Here is a 24,278-nt window from a genome sequence, read left to right on the forward strand (position 1 = left end):
ATAATAATCGAATTTTCAGTTGAATATGAAAAAAAAAATTTCTACAACAAAAGAAAAAAATTTTTAATACGAAAATTATATATAAAAAAAAAAATTAGAAGATAATTAATTAAAATTTAATTAATTAAAAAGATAATTAGTCACTTTATTATTCCATACGATTATTAGATCTAAACAACAAATCGAAATATATTCTTCACTAACATCGAATTTCGTTATCTAAGAGACTAATTTCGATTTGATTATAACTGCAAAGCACAAATTTTAGTTTCTATTATTCGCAATAATGCAACTTTTATTGCAAGTCGACTTTTATTTCTAAATTATTTTTTTATTTAATTCAAAAAGAATAATTAAAAATTAAAATTGATTTAATTGATTGTGAATTTATTTCATTTATTTCAAGAATAATAAATTTCGATGCGTCAATTTCGTTGGATTAAAAAATTAATGCTTTCTTTTGCTTTTCTTAAAATTAATTAATTAATCTAACAGTGTATATTGCAATTAATTCACAATCAATAATAATAAATCGATAGCAAACAAATACATTATTTACAAGAGGAAAATCATTTTTTTAGCGTAAAATATAATTTTCTTAAAGAAAAAAAATATTTTTTATAAATATCGAGGAGAATATTTAACAACAATTGATTATAATACTGTTTTTACTATATAATTAAAAAATAAGTTACAAAACTAAAAAGGTATTTTTTTCTCGAATTGGAAAATTAAAAACAAAACGTAATAAAAATTTATTTTAGTAAATAAAATTGATTATGTAAAAATATTGAAAAAGGAAAAAATTAAACGAATTAGAATTCAACAAATTTGAATATAAAACAAGTTTAAATTTTCCAATTTTTTAATATTTGCGTCCCGCATTTTTGAAGCAGAAAGTAGTTTAGATGTTTTTTTTTTGGTCTTTTTTTTATTTTTCGAAAACTTTTTTTTCTTTAATATAATTTTTCTGTGAATCTTTTTTAGTTTTCACTTTTTTATTTTTATTTTTATTTCTATTTATTTATTTTTTTTTAATTTTATTTATTTCTGTTTATTTTTCTTTTTGTTTTTATTTTTATTTTCAATTTTCTTTTTGTTTTCCTTTTTATTTTTATTTTTGTTTTTATTTGTGTATTTCCTTTTTTATTTTAAGACTGATTGCAAGTATCAGGAGCAATGGCTTTGCAACTACGAGTTATTCGCGCCCGCCATCACTTTGAAATTGATTGCTCTTCAAGTATTTCATCAGCTCGAAGTTTAATTTCTTTCCAAGAATATTGAATGTCTTTACTTTCGCTATATCTTGAGCAAATTGCTAATCGCAGGAAGAAAGTGTCCTTAATTTTCGATGGTACAAGATGAATATTGCCCGCTCCATTGATTCTCTTCAAGAGATTTTCATTCAAATCATTTGAACCCTGTTGACAATCAAATAAATTTTTAATTTATAGATATAATTATTTCTGACTTTAAAAATTAAAAATTAAAAATAAATTAAAAATAAATTAAAAATTAAAAATTAAAAATTAAAAATTAATAATTAGAAATTAATAATTTCAATATTGTGTTTCATTTATTACTAAAAATATAAAAAATCCTCTTTATAATTCACCTGAATTTTATTTGTATCTAATTAATTATGAAATTGTGAAATTATTTCCTATTATTTATTAATCTTTTTTTTTTATATAATAAATCAAAATAAATTTATTTTAAACTTGATAATTTGTCATTGTAATTATTTATAACTGTAAATTTATTATTGAAATGAAAAATTTGAATTTCAAATTTCTGTTAATATAAAAAATAGATATTTTTTTTTAAACAAAAAAAAAATTACTAATGCGAAAAAATCGAATTTTTTTTTATTATTATTTATAAATAATTCTCGAAAGAGAAAATGTTATAGGAAGAACTGATTTTCAACCGTGATTATGAAGGTTAGAATAAATATTACAAAATTGACCTTGTGCTGTTTAACAGATTCCTTGTAATCACTGGAGACAATATTATATGAAATCGGATTTGTGTTGAAATTAAAAAAGTTAATTGATCATTTTATCGGATTAGAAACTATCACGTACAATCTCATTATATGTTAAATTGAGTAATAAAGAATGAATGAAACGCAATTTTCGAAAATAAATGAATTCAAATAAAAAAAAATAAAATAAAATAAAAAAATCAGTAACAGCAGTAAAGAAAAATTAGAAATAGATAAAAACATAAAAAACAAAGTCAAAAAATTAAAAAAGATAAAAATAAACAAAAAGGAGAGAAATAAATAAACGAGAATTCAAATAAGTAGAAATTGAAAAGATTAGAAAATAAATAAAAACTAAACAAAAAAATAAAAATGAATTCAGGTAAATAACAAAAAAATAAAAAAAGACAAAAACGAAATATATCAATAACAAAAACGAAATAAATAAATAAAAATTAAAATAATAAATAAATTAAAATAAATAACTTAAATAAATAAAAAAATATTAAAATTATAATCAATAAAAAAAGTCAAACAAATAAAAATAAAAAAAAAACAAATGCGAAAGAAATAAATAATTACAAATTCAAATAAATAAACATAAAAAGAATAGAAAATAAATAAAAAGGAAAGAACTAAATTAAAACAAATTCGAATAAATGAAAATATAAAAAATAAATAAAAAACAAATTCGAATAAATAAAAGAAAAAATAAATAAAAAAATCTATAAAAATAAAAAAATTAAATAAAGACAAAAAATAAAAATAAAAATAAATAGAAAAAATATCAATTTTTTTTCTTTCATTAAAATTTAATAAAAATTAACAAATTTTACCTTAAGTCGAAAGCAGACCAATCCGAGGGTAACATCTTCGACGATTTCAAAACGTGAATCAGATTGAACTAAAGTTTCAAATTCGTGAGCTTGCGACACGTGATTTCTGATATGTTTCTGTAAATTTTCAACACCGTAGAGACGTAAAACGAACCATAATTTTAATGATCGAAATCGACGACCCAATGGAATTTGCCAGTGCTGAAAATATTTATTACTTTTATTTTTCAAAAATTATTGCAACATTGAAAAAAAAAATTATTTGATTCAAATAATCGAATACTTGTCGTATTATCAATGAAATATTTACTTGAATAAAAAAAATTTTATTTAAATCAATTAAATTGTATTTGAATCAATAATTTCAGTATTTGAAGCAAATATGAATTGAACCATTTAATTGACTCAAATAAAAATTAATTTAATTCAAGTAAATATTCGTTTGACTCAAATAAAAATAATTTTGATTCAAGTAAATATTCGTTTGACTCAAATAAAAATTATTTGACTCAATAAATATTTATTTGACTGAATAAATATTTGTTTGACTCAAATAAAATTTATTTGACACAATAAATATTTGTTTGACTCAATAAATATTTATTTTAATCAAATAAAAATTATTTGACTCAATAAATGTTTATTTGACTCAAATAAAAATTATTTGACTCAGTAAATATTTATTTGACTCAAGTAAATATTTATTTTACTCAAGTGAATATTTATTTGACTCAAATAAATATTTGTTTGACTCAAGTAAATATTTATTTGACTTAAGCAAATATATTTATTTGACAACAGAAAAGTAATCAGTTATTTGATTCAAATAAACTTTTTTTTAGTGTAATTAAAAAATTTTTTTTTAAATCTATAATATTATTTATTTTTTAATTTATGTTTTTGAGAAAAAAAAATAAATTAATAATTACCCTGTAATCTGGTGCCGATCCTTGCATATCGTGTTTCAAATACAAAGGATCCACGTTAAAAGCATTGATAACGTAAGTTGGATCCTTTAACCACATTGGCGAACAATCAAAATTCACCAACATCCATTTATGCGGGTTAAAATTAAAGGAATCAGCCATTTCAATTCCCTTCATCAGATAACGAAATTCCGGGCAAATGAAAGCTGATCCTATTTTTAAAAATGTTTTTAAAAAATTGCAATTATTTAACTTAAAACAAAAAATTGATTTTATTTAACATTAAAACGGAAAATTGCATTTATTTAACATTAAAACGAAAAATTGCATTTAGTTAATATTGAAAGAAAAAATTGCATTTATTTAACATTAAAACAAAGAAAATGCATTTATTTAACATTAAAGCAAAAAATTGAATTCATTTAACATTAAAACAATAGAAAACTTAATGTCTTAATGTTCTTTTTTGAATTTAACATTAAAGTAAATAATTGAATTCATTTAACTTTAAAACAAAAGTTTACATTCGTTTAAATTTTAAACAAAAAATTGCATTCATTTAACATTAAAACAAAAAATTGCATTTATTTAACATTAAAAATTTAAAACAAAGAAAATTGATTTATTTAACATTTAAATTCCATTCATTTAACTTTAAAACAAAAAATTGCACTTATTTAACATTAAAACAAAAAATTTGCATTCGTTTAACATTAAAACAAAAAATTGCATTTATTTAACATTAAAACAAAAAATTTGCATTCGTTTAACATTAAAACAAAAATTGCATTCATTTAACATTAAAACAAAAAATTATATTTATTTAACATTAAAACAAAAAATTGCATTTTTTGAAAATAAAGAAATAAATGTTTATCAGTAAATAAATAAATTGATGAATAAAATAATTTTGCTGTTAATTTACCAGCATATGCAGCATCCACGTGGAGCCAAATTTCTTCTTGATTGCAAACACGACCCATTTCATCAAGTCTGTCAAAAGTACAGGATGATGTTGTTCCCAAAGTTGCAACAGCCTGAAAATTAAATTAAGATGTGAATTAAAAGAAATTGTCTCATGAACTTTTGCAATTTCAATTTAATAAACTCATTAATATTCAGAATTGTTTCTATTGTTTCTTTAAACAATAGAATTTAAACTGTTTTTATTAAATATTTTCTATTTTCTTAATTTTTTGACTTTGAACTGTTTATTATTTAAACATTATTTTAAATAATTTAATTAATTATATTAATTGTTTTAAATTAAATTAATTGTATTATCAATTATATTAAATTAAATTAATTATATTAATAATTGAATTAAATTAAATTAGTTGTATGAATAATTTTAATAATTCTGTTATTTATTTTGTTTCAGCTCAAAGGATTCATTTCAAAGCAAAAGGGGATAAATTCTTTACTTTTCTACATTTCAAAAAGATGAGGTGAAAAGTGGTGAGTCTTTAAAATTTTTATTAAATAATTAAAATTTTTTATTAATTAATTTTTAATATTTTTAAAAACCATATCCATTGTTTATATAAATAAAATTTACCCATCGCGATTTATTATTTTTTTGACTGACGTATTTATAAAATTTTCGAAATTAAATTATTAAAAATCTGTATTTTTGAAAAAAAAAAACTGAATTTATGAAGAAAAGATGAGAAAAATGGAAATTTTCCAAAACGCTGATATTTATTTTTAACAAATATAAAATTAAAAAAATATGTTTCTCACATAAAATGGAATAAGGCCCTTTTCTTTGTCAGCTTTCACTGCCTCTTCCAAAGTTTCTCCCCTAAGACTGTGCTTTGAGTCAGTGTCCAAAAGTCGAAATTTCACACCGCCAAGAAGACCTGCCCTCTCCACTGAACTGTGAGCCTGGCCTGAAAATTTTATTTTTCCCCCAATTAATTTATCGTGCATTAAGTAGTTTAATTAAATTTTTTAATTTAATTGAATTCAAATGACATTAAACATTAAAAGCTTCAAACTTAAAAATTTTTAATTGTATTTATTTTTTATTTATCTTTCTTTACACTCGGAGAGAATAGAACAGATTTGCAAAGAATCGATTATTATTTTTTAAGATTCAAAATTCTCGACTGGATAAAAAAAAAGATTTCAAAATTTCAATTTCCTTAAACCATTTCGGAGAATTTACCTCGAAAATTTATGAATTAAAATCTAATTTTTTATTTATGAACCGAAAATTTTATGGGACTTAAAATATAAAAATCGGAACCTTTCGTTTTCTTCTAATTTAAGAAAAATTAAAATAAGGAATTTTAAACTTAATTAAATTTTACACTTTATAACTTTAAAGTTAAAACATTAAATACTTGAAAGTACGATTATTAATTTTTTTTCCAAAAAAAAATTTTTTTTCCAAAAGATCGACTATTGATAAAGTTTTGGTCGTATTGACCCAGTGTGTGAATGGCGTGACAAAAAATAACTTTGTCCCCTCGATAAAGAAATAAATAATTTACAAAATTAAAAAAAAAAAAGTAGAAACAATTTTATTTTCTAATATAAAAGAAAACTTTTATTATAGAAAATAAAAGTATTCGAGCGAGAAAATTGAAAAGAAGAAATGCAAAATAGTTTTTTGGGGAAAATAATACAGAAATCTGTCAAGATCAAAAAGATGAAAGTTTCAAGAATTCAAGAAATAAAGTTTTACAGGAAAAAAGTTTCAGGAAAAATGTTCCTCAGGAAAAAATCTACCTTTGAAATTCAAAAGAAGGAGTTTGAAAGCATTTCTTAAATGTTTCGTTTTTATCATTAAATATCGAAAAAAAGAAGAAGAAAAGAGAAAAGAGAAAAAGAAAAAAGAAAAGGAAAAAAAGGAGGAACAAAAGGAAAAAATCAGGACTGAATAGAAGCTTCATTGACAATCAGTGGATGTATAAATCCTGCCCCTCCCCCCTTCTCTTGTTAACTTTCTGATTTAATACTGTCCTAGTGATAGGAGATGTAGAAGTGAATGGCGGGGTTGAAATAACTCGAGTGGTTATTACGCGTTTCCATGGTGATAAAGTGCTCCATGATGAAGTGCTTTTCCCCTCACACTCTTCAACCCTTTAACATCTCACACGTGCGACAATTGTAAATTATCACAATTTTTTTTCTTTTTTTCTACTATAATAATTTATTATGCATTTTACTATTTTTCATCTTTTGAAAATTCTGAAACATATTTTTCCTCTTCTCTCTCTCTCTCCCTCCCTTTATGTACTTTTTTCATATAGATTTAGAAAATAAATTTTCTCTCGCTTACGATTTTTATTTTTTTTTATTTATTATTATGGAATTTATTACAGAAAAAAATTTTTTTTTTGACTCTAATAGCAATTACTTGCTCATTATCAAATAAATATTTACTTGTATCAAATAATTTGTATACTTAAAATAAACAACTATTTACTTGAGTCAAATAATTTTTTTTTTACTTAAAAAAGAATTTACTTGGGTCAATTAATTTTTTTTTACTTATATAAAGAAGTATTTACTTGAATAAAATAATTTTTACTTAAAATAAAGAAGTATTTACTTGAAGCAAATAATTTTTATTTAAAACAAAAATGTATTTACTTTGCCTAGAAAAATATTTATTTGAGATGACTCAGAGCCATTTAATTGTTTGAACAAAAATTATTCGATTCAAGTAAATATTTATTTGATGCAACTAAATCGGTAATTTGACTCGAATAAATTATTTTCAGTGTAAAATAAATTTTATTTTATAAAAATTACAAATTAAATCAAATTTGAACGTTAAAAATGAAATTAAAAATACTCACAAGAAGCGTAGGCGATTAATTTTTCGATTATTTCATAATCCGACCATTCGGGATGTTGTTCCTTGACTTGTTTCATTTTTTTCACCTTTGCACCTAAAAGTGCAACTAAAGTCGCTTCGCTCGCTGTTCCCTGTATTTGAAAATAATTTTGAAATTAAAAAATAAAATTTGTTTAATTTTTAAATTTCAAAAAAAAAAAAAAAAAATTGATTAACTTTGAAATTAAAACAAATGGATTAACATATAGTTAATATTAAATACTAGTATGCAGTTATTAACTATTAATTATGAAGACTAATTATAATAATTTTTATTACTTGAATGACACCGCCTCCTTTTCCACCACTGCACGCCAAAAATTCCTTTGGTAGATCAATCATTTTTCCCAGCCAATCCAGCATCACAACTTCCAATTCAGTACAAGCTGGACTTGCAATCTAGAAAAAAGACAAAAAAAAAATAGTAATTCAAATTAGAAGAATTTTTTCTTTCAAGAGCAGAGAAATTTTTCTTACCCACGTGAATCCAATGCAAGCAATTGCACCGCTCAACATGTCAGCAACAATTGCTGGATAGGATTGTGCAGTGGGAAAATAGGCGTGGAATTTTGGACTTCCCCAATGAGTAACCTGCAAAGTTAATATTGTAATTATTAATTATAGGCGATTAATTAATTAATTAAAAAATTAATAAATTCATTAATACATTAATTCATTAATTAGTAAATTAAGAAATGAATGAATTAATTAATTAAGAAATGAATTCATTAATTCATTAATACATTAATTCATTAATTAGAAAATTAAGAAATGAATTCATTAATTAATCAATGAATTAATTAACAAGTTCATAATATTATAGTATAGTAGTAATTTCATAATAGTTATCAGCACTGATAATGACAACTATTTTGTTATAAAATAATTAAAATAAGTTTAATACACGAAAAATTTGTTCTTTATTATAATTAATTATTTGCAACAAATTTGAGACTTACACCTGGCATGATAATTTTTTCAATATCAGCCATAACATCCTCCCATCTTTCTGGAGTTTGAGGAGCTTCGTCTGGTAACAATGGTTTTATATATCCTGGTTTCACCGTCGGTAGAACTTGTCTAAAAATTTTTTTAAATAGTCACATTAAATAATAATTATTAATAAAGTTATTAAGTAAAAGAATAATAATTAATTAACAATATAGAATTGAAAATACAATTACAAATATAATTAACAATATAATTTGTAATTAATATAGTTAATCAATAATTTAATTAATTAATTAATTAATTAATTAATCTTCGTATTCTTTCATTCATTCTGTCCGCAGTTTTAAGTTTTTTCTATTTATTCATTTATTTTTTTTTATTTTCTCAATAACAATATTATTCACAAACTCATTTTTTTTTTTTAAAAAAAAACATTAATATTTTTGTAGAAAATTTTCAATTTTCATAAGGAAATAATTTACACTATTTCTATATTTCTTAATTACAATTGTTTTAATAAAATTCAAAGTTTTTTAAAAATAAAGAAAAAAATTTTACTCAAAAAAATGTTGTGTTACATTTATTTACGAATTTCGTGATCGATTTTTTCATTTTCTATAATAATTAAAAATGTTCGAGAGATAAAATAATTATTTTATATTATAAGAATATGGTTACTGTAACTTCTTTAAAATTATTTTCATATTCAATTATTATTACCTAAAATTTTAACTAAAATTCATTTTTAAATCGATTTTTATTAGAAAATTCTACGAGAATTTAATTATTTAAATACAAAAGTAAATTATTTATTGAATAATTCAATGTTTCTTAAAATTTAATTCTTATAAAAAATTGTGTTACGAAATTTTTAAATAATTGAATTCTTTTGAATTCTTTTAATAAATTTTTTAAGAATAGTAACATTTTTCAAGATTAAAATTGTATTAAAAATAATTGAAATTCTGGCGATGAGTTTTATTATTTATGAAAATAATTATTAAATGACTGTAAAAAATTTATTATATATATATGAAAATTTGTAAACAAATGGATTCCGGTGAAATTTTTATTATTTATGCAAATAATTGAAATATTGCGAAGAAGTTTATAAAAACTTTGTAAATAATTGAATTTTTTGTGGAATTTTTATTATTTAAGAAAGTAATTGAATTATTGCAAATTATTCAATTATGAAAATAATTGAAATTTTGCCAAGAATTTTATTCAAATTTTTTAAAACTTTAAAAAAAGAACTATTTACTTGAGTCAATTAATTTTTTTTACTCAAAAAGAGAAGTATTTACTTGAAGCAAATCATTTTTACTTAAAACAATGAAGTATTTATAAAAATAATTGAAATTTTGACAAATATTTTATTCAAAATTTTTAAAAACATTTAAATTTCAGCGAAGAATTTTATTATTTATAAAGATAATTGAAATTTTGAGGAGAAATTTCTAAAATTTTTGATTGAATTGAATTAATTTACATATAGGAATGTTTTTAATATTGAATTCTGATAATAAATTCTATGAACAAATTTTTAAATAATTAAATTCTTTCGACGAATTTAAATAAAATTTTTAAAAATAATTACATTTTTCGAGGTATTCGATTAAAATTGTATTAAAAATAATTGAAATTCTGCAATGATGAGTTTGATACATAGGTATTTCCAAAAATAATAACATTTTAGAATTTTTTTTAACATTTTGGAGAAAACAATAATGTTTGAAATTTTTAATTAAAATTCATCAAAAAATTCATTAGTTTTTTTAAATTATATACAAAAATTCTTTTAAGAAATACTATTATTTTCGAAAAATTACATTAATAAAATATTTTTAAAAACTAATTATTAGAATTGTTTTGTAATAATTTTTTAAGATTTAAAATTTACTTTTTGGACTTATTAAAATTTTTGAGAAATCATGGTCCTGTTTATAATTAAAATTCTTCAAAAATTTGATCATTTTTATTTATACTTTTGAAAAATTCAATTATTTTTAAAAGATTTCACCAAATTTTAATTTTTTGGAAATTTTTCGAAATTGAAAAACTATAAATGTTCAAAAATTATTTAAAAATATTTTTAAACAATTAATTGTAAGAATTTCTTTATTATAATTTTTTTAAAATATTGGTAATAATTTTTTAAAATTCAAAATTTACTTTTTGGACTTATTAAAATTTTTGAGAAATCATGGTTCTGTTTATAATTAAAATTCTTCAAAAATTTGATCATTTTTATGTATACTTTTCAAAAATTCAATTATTTTTAAAAGATTTCACCAAATTTTAATTGTTTGGAAATTTTTCAAAATTAAAAAACTATTATTGTTCAAAAATATTTAAAATTAAATATTAAAAATATTTATTTTTCAAAAATTGTTTTTGAATAGTTAAAATTTTGTAAAATTTAATTGAAAATAATCCATTTATTTCAAGTATGTTACAATTTTTGAAAATCAACTTTTGAAGAATTATAATTGCAAATTTTTAAAAAAATTGAATTATCAAAAATATTAATAAAAAATCTTTAAAGGTAAATTTAAAAATGAAAATATGCTTCTAATTTTTTAAAATTCAATATTTTTAATATTTTCAATTACATATTTCCAAAAATAATAACATGTTAGAATTATTTTTAACATTTTGGAGAAAACAATAATGTTCAAAATTTTTAATTAAAATTCATCAAAAAATTCATTAGTTATTCATAAATTCATTTTTTAAATTATACAAAAATTTTTTTAAGAAATACAATTATTTTCGAAAAATTACATTAATAAAATATTTTTAAAAACTAATTATTAGAATTGTTTTGTAATAATTTTTTAAGATTCAAAATTTAATTTTTGGACTTATTAAAATTTTTGAGAAATCATGGTCCTGTTTATAATTAAAATTCTTCAAAAATTTGTTCATTTTTATTTATACTTTTGAAAAATTCAATTATTATTTTTAAAAGATTTTACAAAATTTTAATTGTTTGGAAATTTTTCAAAATTGAAAAACTATTATCGTTCAAAAATTATTTTAAAATATTTTTAAACAATTAATTGTAAGAATTTCTTTATTATAATTTTTTTAAATATATTGTATCTTAATAACTTAAGACAAAAAACTATGGAGAGTCACAATTATTATAAAAAATTGAGTTTATGTATTTAAATAATTTAATTCTTGAAGAACTTTTGAAAAATTATTTAAATTAATTGATTCAGAGATGAAGTTTAGTTGAAAATTGTAGAAAATAATTGAATTCAGGAAGGGTTATAATTGTAATTTTGAGAAATTATTAAAATTTATAAATTTTACTCATTTTCTGTAAACATTAATATTTTCCTACTGTTAAAAGAATTTTGTTAGGGAAAGTAATTTTAATGTCTGTAAATTCTAAATTGTCAGGGAAATTGATAAATTTAAACTTGTGACCACTCTGAGTAACAAAGGAGCGCGAATTTCAATTACACGGGTTTAGAACAAAAACTAAAATAATTCCATGAGATTTTCATGATTCCATGAATCAAAATGAAATTCCATAACAATTCCATGATTTTCAGGTTCTCGAAATATTTATGAAAATTCAATCTTTAGACACACTCACGAGGAAGAAAAATAGTGTGAAAAAAATGTGAGAAATAAATATTTTTTAATTTTGACTGATTGCTGAATAAAAAGTCCAGAGAAACAAATTTAACTGATTCAAATTGAGCGAGTGATAAAAAAGGAAGTATTCCTTTATTTATTTTTTTAATAACTTAATTGAAAAAAAATAATTATCAACAATCATATACGCCTATTGTTTTTAATTTAGAAGAAATTCCTCATCTTTCGGGATGATAATAGATTCAGTGATAGATCATATAGTCATTAGGAATGGGAGATTATGTATGTATATTATAGAGTAGATCCTGCGGGATTCCAAAGGCATTAATGATTATTCATAAATCGTTGTTGCTATTGTTGTCCGTAAAAGATGATAAACGCTTCTTTTTTTTTTTCTATAATTGACAGATGGTTATAACCGAGTACTACAAGGTTGTTTCCATTCCTTTCGTTTTACCTTCACCCACTACTCCCCCTTTTATATTTCTAATTATTTTTTTTCACCCAGGACACGACTTTAATATACATACGCACCGATATCCTTGATATCGAATCATTTCTTTTTTTTTTCTAAATCGGAAATCGATATTCTCTCCAGGAACAATTGTCAATTGTATATTTAATTAGAAATTATTATTGTTGTATATGTAATAATTAATCTTGACGAATAATTTAAAAACAAGAATTACTCGCAGGATTAGTTCAAATTAGAGGAAGAATATTAATTTTATTTTTAAAATTTATATAATAATAATCGTCGTAATTTTTATAGACAAATGACTAAGATTGTTATAATAAATTATTATAATTGTTACACTGAAAAAAATTTGTATTTGATTCAAATAAACGATCAATTATTTACTATCAAATAGATATTTACTTGTATCAAATAATTATTATTTACGTCAAATAAATTATATTTGAATCAAATACATTTTTTCCAGCGTTTAATATATTACTATAAATGTTGTAATAAATTATTATAATAGTCTTAATAAACTATTAAAATTTTTTTAAATAAATTATTTATACCCTCTAAACTTGAATTAGTCAGTAATAACTAATTAAATTTACAATTACGTTAGGTCAAAATAACTGAAATTTTTGGTAAGACATTCAATTAGTGAAATTTGACTATTTTTGTAATTATTTATTAACTAATAATTAATTTTTTTTACTAATAATTATTTAGTTTTTGCTAATTGCTAAGGCAAAAATTAAGCCACAATTTTGCTAATAATTAGTTATTTTTAACAAATTCAGATTTTGAGAGCAAATTGTTACAATAAATTATGATAATAGTTACAATAAATTATTTAAATTGTTACAATAAATTATAATAATAGTTACAATAAATTATAATAATAGTTGCAATAAATTATTTAAATTGTTACAATAAATTATGAAAATAGTTACAATAAATTATAATAATAGTTGCAATAAATTATTTAAATTGTTACAATAAATTATGAAAATTGTTACAATAAATTATTAAATTGATTAATAGTAAATTATTTTAATTATTTCCATTTAATTTATCGTTAATTAATGATATCGACAAATTATTAACATATTTTTTATTGCTAATTAAATTAATCCTTCTTAATTAAAAATTTATTAAAATTAAACATTTGTTCGTTAAATGTTAGAATTACAAGAATAATTAATTTCATAACAAAGTGGTATAAAGTTTGCAATTAAAGCAATAAATTAAAGGATTTCTGTAAATTGAAATAATTAACGAGAAACTAATAAATAGGGTCGTAAATTTTTCAAATAATTATTTTTTCCGAACGCAAAAATAGTAAAATTTAATATTAAATTTGTTTTCCCATTTTCTGACTAATTAGAGTCATTATTTGCATTTTATATTCTAATCAATGTAATTAGGTTTTATTTTTTTTTTTTATTAAGCGTTTGTTTATTTAATTGCAAAATTACTAATTATCAGCAACATACATACCTGTCTCTTATGTTTTCCAAATAATTTGTGATGTAATCTATCATTGCTCTCGCAAATTCTGTGAATCCTGGCGCGTCCATTTTTTTCTATTAATATCCGACTGCAAAATAAATTATTAAATTTATTATTATTAATTTCTGTTGATTATTTGGTATTATTAATTATTACTTATTATTAACGGCTAGTAATTATTATTAACTACTAGTAATAATCATTAACAAATAGTAATTATGATTACCTATTAATTACTAGTAATTATAATTAACTATTAACTACCAGTAAATATCATTAACTTTTAATTACTAGTAATTATCACCAACTATTAATTACTAGTAATTATCCCTTACTATTAATTACTAGTAATTACCACTAACTATTAATTACTAGTAATTATAATTAACTATTAACTACCAGTAAATATCATTAACTATTAATTACTTGTAATTATCATTAACTTTTAATTACTAGTAATTATCACCAACTATTAATTACTAGTAATTATCCCTAACTATTAATTACTAGTAATTATCACTAACTATTAATTACTAGTAATTATAATTAACTATTAAGTACCAGTAAATATCATTAACTATTAATTACTTGTAATTATCATTAACTTTTAATTACTAGTAATTATCACCAACTATTAATTACTAGTAATTGTTATTATCTATTCATTACTAGTAATAATCATTAAACTATTAATTATCAGTAATTATTATTAACTATTAATTATTAGAAATTACCAGTAATTACTAATTACTAGTAATTATAATATACAATTAATAACTAGTTATTTTTTGTTCCTTTGGATTTTATTTAGTTCATATTATTATTTTTGTTTTATTTTTATTTATTGTAATCTCTTTATTTTATTTGTTTTTTTTTGTTGATTTATTTTATCTACTTTAATTTATTTTTATTTATTGTATTCTTCTTTTTTTTTGTTAATTTATTTTATTTTCTTTAATTTATTTTTACTAATAAATTTTTTTTTTAGTAGTTAATTACTAGTAACTACCCTTAACTATTATTTACTACTAATTACCATTAACTATTAACGACTAGTAATTACTAGTGATTAATTAATGGTTCAAGGTATTTACTAGTAATTAACTACTAGAAATAAAAATTTATAAGTAAAAATAAATTAAATAAAATAAATAAAAAAAACCAAATAAAATAACGAGAATACAATAAATAAAAATAAAACAAAACAACTAATATGAACCAAATAAAATCCAAAGGAACAAAAAATTACTAGTTATTAATTGTATATTATCATTACTAATAATTAGTAATTACTGGTAATTACTAATAATTACTAATAATTACTAATAATTAGTAATTACTAATAATTAATAGTAATTAACTATTAATTACTGGTAATTACTAATAACTATTAGTAACTAGTATATAACTAGTAATTAATGACTATTAATTACTATTACCAATAATTGCTAGTTACTAATTGTAAGTAGTAGTTAATTACTAGTAATTAATAGTTAATTTCTACACGGAGAAATATATAAAGTCACTTTTACTACTTTTATAGTAAAAAATTTCCGGTAAAGCATTTCTGGTAATTTTTACTAATTTTGGAGTAAATTTTGCTAAGTTCGAAGTAAATTTTACTAATTTTTACAAATGTGTACTTCGAACGTAGCAAAATTTACTCCAAAAGTAGTAAAAATTAACAGAAATGCTTTACCGGAAACTTTTTACTATAAAAGTAGTAAAAGCTACTTTATATTTTTCTCCATGTGGTAATTAATAGTTAATTAGATGAACTAGTAATTAATAGTTATTTAATTACTAGTAATTAATAGTTAGTTAATTACTAGTAATTAATAGTTAGTTAATTACTAGTAATTAATAGTTAGTTAATTACTAGTAATTAATAGTCAGTTAATTACTAGTAATTAAAAGTTAGTTAATTACATTTACCATTAATTAATGGTTAGTTAATTACTAGTAATTAATAGTTAATTACAATTACTAATAATTAATAGTGATTGGTAATTACTGAACCAAATAAAATATAAAAGAACAAAAAATTGAATGTATCTAATTAATAAATTAATTCCCTAAATAGCTAATTAATTGTTTAACCCAAAGAACTAATAAACTAATTAATTCAGTTTTGGCGTCAATACGAAATAAACAACAAATTTTGAAAGCTGAAAAATTAAAAATTGCCACTTCATTGATTACTTGAAATTCCCCAATTATGTTTTTTATCTAATCATTTTTCAACTGTCGATATTAAAAGCATATTAGAAATGACGTGGTGAGAATGTGAAGAAATTAAGTAACCGATATTGAGCAATTTGTGTCACATAAAAAAGGAGCAAGAAATACTCTTTCATCGTAAAGGTATTTCCAATTAGTTATAATAAACTTTTTTTTCCCTAATAACAAAAAAAAAAAATTGAGAAAAGAAAATATTCCACTATTTTAAATTTTCAACTACTTTTAACTTTTAAGCATTTCCTAAACATTTCCTTATGAAATGCACTTGAAAACATACATATTTTAAATCTTTTATTTTCCTTTTTTTTCTAAAGCAAACCACATTCTCATCTAAACGGGAATCCCCGAACGTACGTCACGAAAGTTTCCTTCCTCACCGCGTTAATAATATACATTCCAAAAAGAAGCAAAAAAAAAGAAGGAGGAAAATTTTGAATATTTCCACAGTGGGGATTTTATGACGCAAGTGAAATGATTTAAAACGTAACAAATATATATATATATATATATAAAAAACGAGTCATGGTCATTACTCTTGGCAGTCGGGTAAACCACTCTTACTTTTCTATGAAGGAAACTCCGTTTATTGCCATTCTCTCTTTGCCAACAACACGTGTTTTGTCCCCTTCTTCTTTTTTTAATTTTTTTTTTTTTAATGAATAAACTCAACACTTGTCAGAAATTAAACTTCAGTCCCGATGAATTGCATTTAACCTTTTCAATTCATTCACGCAACCCCATCACTTCACTTGAGATGCTTGAGATCAAAGTGAACTGAATTTATATTGACACTGCACTGGCAAATCAAAAACAGAGACGACACGAGATTAAAAATAAATTTCCGGAATTTCATTATATATACAAAATTCACACAAAATTCCTATCGAGAATATTGGATTGAAATTAAAAATCCACCCGAATGTGGAAATCACGAATTTTTATATTTTATCAAGGTTGACAATTAAATTTATTTTGATAAATGATTAGTTGTCTGTTGGTAAATAAATATTTATTTTTCATCAAATTGGTAATTATTTGTATCAAACAAACATTTATGTGTGTCAAGTAAATATTTATCTGCATCAAACAAATATTTTTGTGTTTCAAGTAAATATTTATCTGTATCAAGTAAATATTTATCTGTATCAAATAAAAATTTAAAATTTAATTTTAATTTAAATAATTAATAATAATTATTAATAATTTTAATTTAAAATTATCTGTATCAAGTAAATATTTATCTGTATCAAATAAAAAATTTATCTGTTTTAAGTAAATATTTATCTGTGTCAAGTAAATATTTACCTGCATCAAACAAATATTCATGTGTATCAAACAATGTATTTAGGTATTTGTATCAAACAAATATTGTGTATTAAGTAAATATTTACTTGTGTCAAATAAATTTTATTCGTGTCAATAAAAAATGTAATTTGTTTTAAACAGATATTGAAATTATTGATTCAAAAATTATTTACTTGATAATAAAAATTTGATAGTAAATATTTGATAATAAAAATTGGTTAATTCAAGTAAATATTTTTTTAATAAAAGTCAAGTGATCGGCTTTTTTGAATCAAATAAATTTTTCTTCAGTGCAAAATTCAACGATTTATTCTAATTACAGAAAAAATTTTATCCAAGAATAATAATTCTTTTGTATTCATTACAATTATTATTAGTTATTATTATTAATTGTTAATATTAATATTAACTGATATAATTAAAGTTAATATTAATTAATGATTAATTATTAAAAATAATTATTTTAAAAATTTAATAACGAAAAAATAATTTTTCAGAATAACAATAAATAAAGTTATTAATAAATTAATAATTTATTGTGATTAATTACTAATACCTATTAATAAATTAATTAATGAAACTGATAAATAATATTGATTTATTTTAATTTATTTAATAATGCATTTCTTATTTTATGAATTATTTTTTGGTGATTTATTTTATTATTGAGTCAAATTTATCTATAAATGGATTTATAAATTTATTTATAATCTGCAGTATTTCTAGCTATAACTTTGTATGTAATTAATTTATTTAAATTATCTACCTAATTATTTATTCAAATTAATTTATAAATTAATTTACTAGGATATTTATTTAAAAGTTTATTTATTTATAAATTTTTTATTAATAAATTTATTTATAATCAAGTTTTTCTATGTAACTTAGTGCCTAATTAAATTATTGAGGTGATTTACTTAATTATTTTGTGAAATTTATTTATAAATTTACTCAATTGTTAATTTATTTATAAGTTTACATATTTATTTATAAATTTATTTTATGAATTTATTTATAATCTAGTTTTTCTATCTAACTTAGTGTCTAATTAATTTATTGAGATGATTTACTTAATTATTTTGTCAAATTTATGTATAAATTTACTCATTTGTTAATTTATTTTTAAGTTTATTTATTTATAAATTTGTTTATTAATAAATTTATTTATAATCAAGTTTTTCTATGTAATTTAGTACCTAATTAATTTATTAAGATGATTTTCTTAATTATTTAGTGCAATTTATTTATAAATTTATTCATTTGTTAATTTATTTATAAGTTTATTTATTTGTTATTTTTAAACTTATTTTATGAATTTATTTATAATCTAATTTTTCTGTCTAACTTAGTGCATAATTAATTTATTGAGGTGCGATTTACTTAATTTTTTAGTGAAATTTATTTAAAATTTATTCATTTGTAAATTTATTTATAACTTTATTTATTTATAAATTTACTTTATGAATTTATTTATATTATTTATCTAATTTTTTTCCATATTTATTTAAATGACTTACTTAATTATTTAGTTAAATTAATTTATAAATTGATTTATAAAAAATTTGTTTACAGTTAAATTTTTCTAGCTAACTCAGTGCTTAATTAATTTATTAAAATGATTACTTCATTATTTAGTAAAAATTATTTATAAATTTATTTATTTATGTATTTATTTATTTATAAATTTACTTTATTTTATAAATTTAGTTTATAAATTTATGTTATAAATTTACTTTATAAATTTATTTTGTAAATTTAGTTTATAAATTTATTATATAAATTTATTATATAAATTTATTATATAAATTTACTTTATAAATTTATTTTATAAATTTATTAACAATCATGTTTATTCTTTAGAACCCAATTAATTTATTGAAATGATTTACTTAATTATTTAGACAAAATTGATTTGTGATTTTATTTATAATCACAGTTTTTTAATTAACTTGGTAGTTAATTAATTAATTAACGGTGCTAATTATTAATAACGTTGCTAATTAATATTACTGGATTAGCTGTTGAGACCAGATGCGAAAAATGAAAAAATAAATTTCAACAAGTGCAATCAAAATTGAGAAGAGCATTTCTTTTTTTTTAAATTATTGAATTGTCAATAAATATAAATGCACATTAAATTTCTAATTTATAATTTATAAACAATAATTGCTAAATCTCGTACATTTTATGCTAATTCCCTTCACTGCCCTTGGTCTTGCCAAAACAAATTGAGCAATGAACTCTCATTTAAATGTCAGACGTTTATAAAAAGCAGTTTCCACTTCATTTTGATAAGCACGATTCTTGTCGTCGTAGGCGATAAAGTATATTGTTAATTAATCAATTTATTTACTTTTTAATAGAAACAAATTTTTATTTGCCGTTAAACAGAAAAAATTTTTTTTTTAAAATACAAACAATTTTTTTAAATACACGCATTTTTAAATAAATATTTTTTAAATAAATATTTTTTAATACAAAAAATTTTTTAAATACAAGTTTTTTGAATAGAAAAATTTTTTTAAATTCAAGTTTTTTTAATAGAAACATTTTTTTAACACAATTTTTTTTAAATACGAGTTTTTTTTAAATACAAACATTTTTTAATACAATTGTTTTTTAAGTTTAATTTTTTTTAAATACAAATTCATTTAGATACCAAAATTTTGTGTCAAATACAAAAATTTGTTTTTACACAAAAAATATTTTTTTCTCTATTATGATTTATTAATAATAATTTAATTATTATTAATTAATTTTTTGAATTTGTTTTTTGAATTAATTTTTTAAATTCATTTGTTGAATTAATTTTTAAATTAATTTTTTAAATTCATTTTTTGAATTCATTTTTTGAATTAATTTTTTAAATTAATTTTTTAAATTCATTTTTAGAATTAATTTTTTCCATTCATTTTTTGAATTCACTTTTTTTAAATACAAATTTATATTACATACAAAATATTTTGTTTGAAAGAGAAAAAATTTGTTTTTAAATACACAAAAAATTATTTTTATTTTCCTCTATTAATTACTTATTTTTGATTGTAAACTTCTTACCTCTGAATGAATTGAAAATAAATTAGATCCTTAGTGGATGAAAAAATCACTAAAATAAAAATAAGTTTCTGTGAAGAAAAAGAGTTTTGCACGAACGACAGTAATGGAATATGTAATTTAATCTTTTCACGCGATACTAGCAACGCGAGATTGATTGTAAGACTGGCCTGACCGTCGACGTGGCCCGTGTGCCAGTGACGAGTGCTCCGTAGTTTCAGGGTTTATGTGCATTCCCCACCCTTCGTTTTTTATCTGAAAAACTCTTTGATATCTGACAATAGGGGGAAAATACAAACGATTATTATGAATTTTTTTCCTCAAATATTATCATAACAGAAAAGAAGTCGAAAAATTAGTAAAAAAAAATTTTTGGCAGAATTCTAACAACTGCGACAAAATTTCTTCACATATTTACTAATTAAAATTTAGGGTGTAAAAAATAAAGAAATGTATTTATAGCAATAAATATATTATTACTAATAAATATATATTATAAATATATAATAAATTATAATTTATAATAATCACTTGCAAGTAATAAGAACAATTAGATTTTTAAAAAGAACAAAGAATTCGAACGTGACAAAAGAAGAGTAAACTTTTTGATTTTTCTTTCTTTTTTAAATCACCTTAGTCAACGAAACTATTATTTTAACGAGTTCTACCATTTTTTCTGCCATTCCTCATTTCTGGTTCTTGTAGAAAAAAATTTTTCCTTATACGATCTTTTTTATCAAGGTTGAAAACAAAGATTACGTACTTCTCTATTTTCCCTTTCGACCTTTATGGGTATCAAGAAATTACGTAACAAAAAATGATTGTTCGATTTTAATTTCTATACAAAGTTTTCGACACTTTTCATTTTTTTCTACTTCTCAGAGAAAGTATTAAAATTAAATTTCGAAAAGAAATTCTATTTTCAATAACTATTAAACTGAATTGAAAAGGATTTTTGTAATTGATTTTTTAAGGTATTAAAATTTAGTATAAAAACTTTTTCGTTTTTGTAATTTTTGTACGACAATTATGGTTGAAAAATATGACTAATAAATAATAATAAAGAATAAGTTTAATATAAAAAATATATAATTAATAAATAATAAGCTTACGACTAATAAATATGTTTTTAAATCAAGTATATTTTTTCTCTGCTACAGAGGATGTTTCACAGTGTTCGGTATTTAATTAAAGTTTTGAAAAAGAAAATTTTACGAAGTGTCATTCGAAAGACAAATCGTGAAGGGTGTATTTGAAAGTTGAAAGTGGTCTTTAAGAATGATGCAAGAGAGATGGTGTAATCTAGTTTTCCAAGATGATACACACTCAGTTTCACTAACACAGGAAACAAAATTCAATTTCAAGGAGCTACGCCCTTTGAGACTAACTAAGTTTCAAATCATTTTCTCCCATTCAAACGGCTCTATTTAACAATAAATTTACCTAAGTTATTGTGAATTTTCTCAGCTTCTCTTCGCATCAAGAAATAGGTTATATAGCAATTGTAATTCGTCGCAAACAATAATTGGAATAGGGCCAATTGCCATAATCGATAAATTTATATAATACAATTTATAACATTTGCGAGTACCACTAATTTTAATTATTTACAATTTGTTATTATCAAATCAGTTAGAAGTATCAATTACCAATCGAAATATTTGAAGTAACAGTTAATTTCAGAATTACTTAAAAATATTCGGAGTTGCAGAGGAAACAGTGTTTTGAATTGCCCGCAAAAGCAAAAAGAATGAAAAGCAAAATTAAATTTCTTAACAACCATGGTGTTGTTTAGTATCCTCCCAACAACAATTTTCTTTTTTACAACCCAAAGAAAACTACTAGAACTACTTTAAAACAACCTGAACTTGACATTCGTTCTTTATTCATTGTCTGATGACGTACTGGTGGACCTGCTACTACTTAAAAGCTAAATTTTAATTTCTTAACAACTAGAGTGTTGTTTAGCAACCTCCCAGCAACAATTTGCTTCCTTTACAACCCAAAACAAATTACTAGAACTACTTAAAAACAAACTGATCGGTACATTATTAATTTTTTCGATTGTCTGATGGTGTACGGGTGAACCTGCTACTGCTTAAAAACCAAAATAAAATTACTTAACACATACCGTGTTGTTTAATAACCTCCCAGTGACAATTTACCTATTTTACAACCTAAAAAAATTACTAGAACTACTTTAAAACAATCTAAACTTGACATTCTTTCTTTTAATGATTGTCTGATGACATACGGATGGACCTGCTGCTACTTAAAAGCCAAAATAAAATTTCATAACAACCAGGGTATTATTTAGCAACCTCCCAGCAACAATTTGCTTCTTTTACAACACAAAAAAAATTATTACAACTACTTTAAATCATCCTAAAGTTGACATTATTTCTTTTTTCGATTTTCTGATGGCGTACGGTAGGGTAGACCTGCCATTTCTTAAAAGCCAAATTTTAATTTTTTCACAACCAGAATGTTGTTGAGTATCCTCCCAACAACAATTTGCTTTTTTTACAACCTAAAAAAAACTACTAGAACAACTTTAAAACAACCTGAACTTGACATTCGTTCTTTTTTCATTGTCTGATGGCGTACAGGTGGACCTGCTACTACTTAAAAGCCAAATTTTAATTTCTTAACAACCAGAGTGTTGTTTAGTATCCCACTAGCAACAATTTGCTTTATTTACAACCCAAAAAAAATTACTAGAACTACTTTAAAACAACCTAAACTCTACATTTTTTCTTTTTTTGATTGTCTGATGGCGTACGGATGAACCTCCTACTACTTAAAACCCAAAATAAAATTTCTTAACAATCAGCGTGTTGTTTAATATCTTGCTAGCAACAACTGCTACTTCTACAAACCACAAAAATTACTAGAACTATTTAAAACAACCTAAACTTGACATTTTTTTTTTTATTGTCTGATGGCGTACGGGTGAACCTTCTTCTACTTAAAAGACAAATTTTAATTTTTTAACAACCAGTATGTTGTTTAGTATCCTTCCAGCAACAATTTGCTTCTTTTACAGCCAAAAAAAAATTACTAGAACTACTTTAAAACCTAAACTTGACATTCTTTCTTTTTAGATTGTCTGTTGGCGTACGGGTGGATCTGCTACTACTTAAAAGGCAAAATAAAATTCCCTAACAACCAGCATGTTGTTTAGCAACCTCCTAGCAACAATTTGCTTCTTTTACAACCCAAAAAAAAAATTACTAGAACTATTTTAAACAAACCAATTGGTACATTTTTTCTTGTTTTGATTGTCAGATGGCCTACGGGTGGACCTGCTACTATTTAAAAGTCACAATAAAATTCTTTAACAACAAGCTTGTTATTTAGTAACTTTCCAGTGGCAAGTTACCTATTTTAGAACCCAAAAAAAATTACTAGAACTACTTTAAAACAACCTAAACTCTACATTTTTTCTTTTTTTGATTGTCTGATGGCGTACGGATGAACCTCCTACTACTTAAAACCCAAAATAAAATTTCTTAACAATCAGCGTGTTGTTTAATAT

At 21.1% G+C, this 24,278-nt stretch overlaps 1 protein-coding gene across 1 annotated transcript; it reads right to left on the reverse strand.

Moving 5' to 3' along the window:
- Positions 1-1,033: 1,033 nt before the first annotated feature.
- On the reverse strand, positions 1,034-20,949 carry LOC122507898 (aromatic-L-amino-acid decarboxylase). The gene is made up of 11 exons (XM_043620893.1): positions 20,744-20,949; positions 14,129-14,228; positions 8,559-8,679; positions 8,077-8,190; positions 7,879-7,998; positions 7,562-7,691; positions 5,493-5,641; positions 4,675-4,786; positions 3,753-3,961; positions 2,824-3,024; positions 1,034-1,421 (listed from the first exon to the last, which is right to left on the reverse strand). The coding sequence occupies exons 2-11, from the start codon at positions 14,206-14,208 to the stop codon at positions 1,215-1,217; spliced, it is 1,443 nt and encodes a 480-aa protein (XP_043476828.1). The 5' UTR covers positions 14,209-14,228; positions 20,744-20,949; the 3' UTR covers positions 1,034-1,214.
- Between the last annotated feature and the right edge of the window lie 3,329 nt (positions 20,950-24,278).

This window comes from Leptopilina heterotoma, unplaced genomic scaffold, assembly GCF_015476425.1.
Source record: "Leptopilina heterotoma isolate Lh14 unplaced genomic scaffold, ASM1547642v1 Lhet_52, whole genome shotgun sequence".
Taxonomy (NCBI): domain Eukaryota; kingdom Metazoa; phylum Arthropoda; class Insecta; order Hymenoptera; family Figitidae; genus Leptopilina; species Leptopilina heterotoma.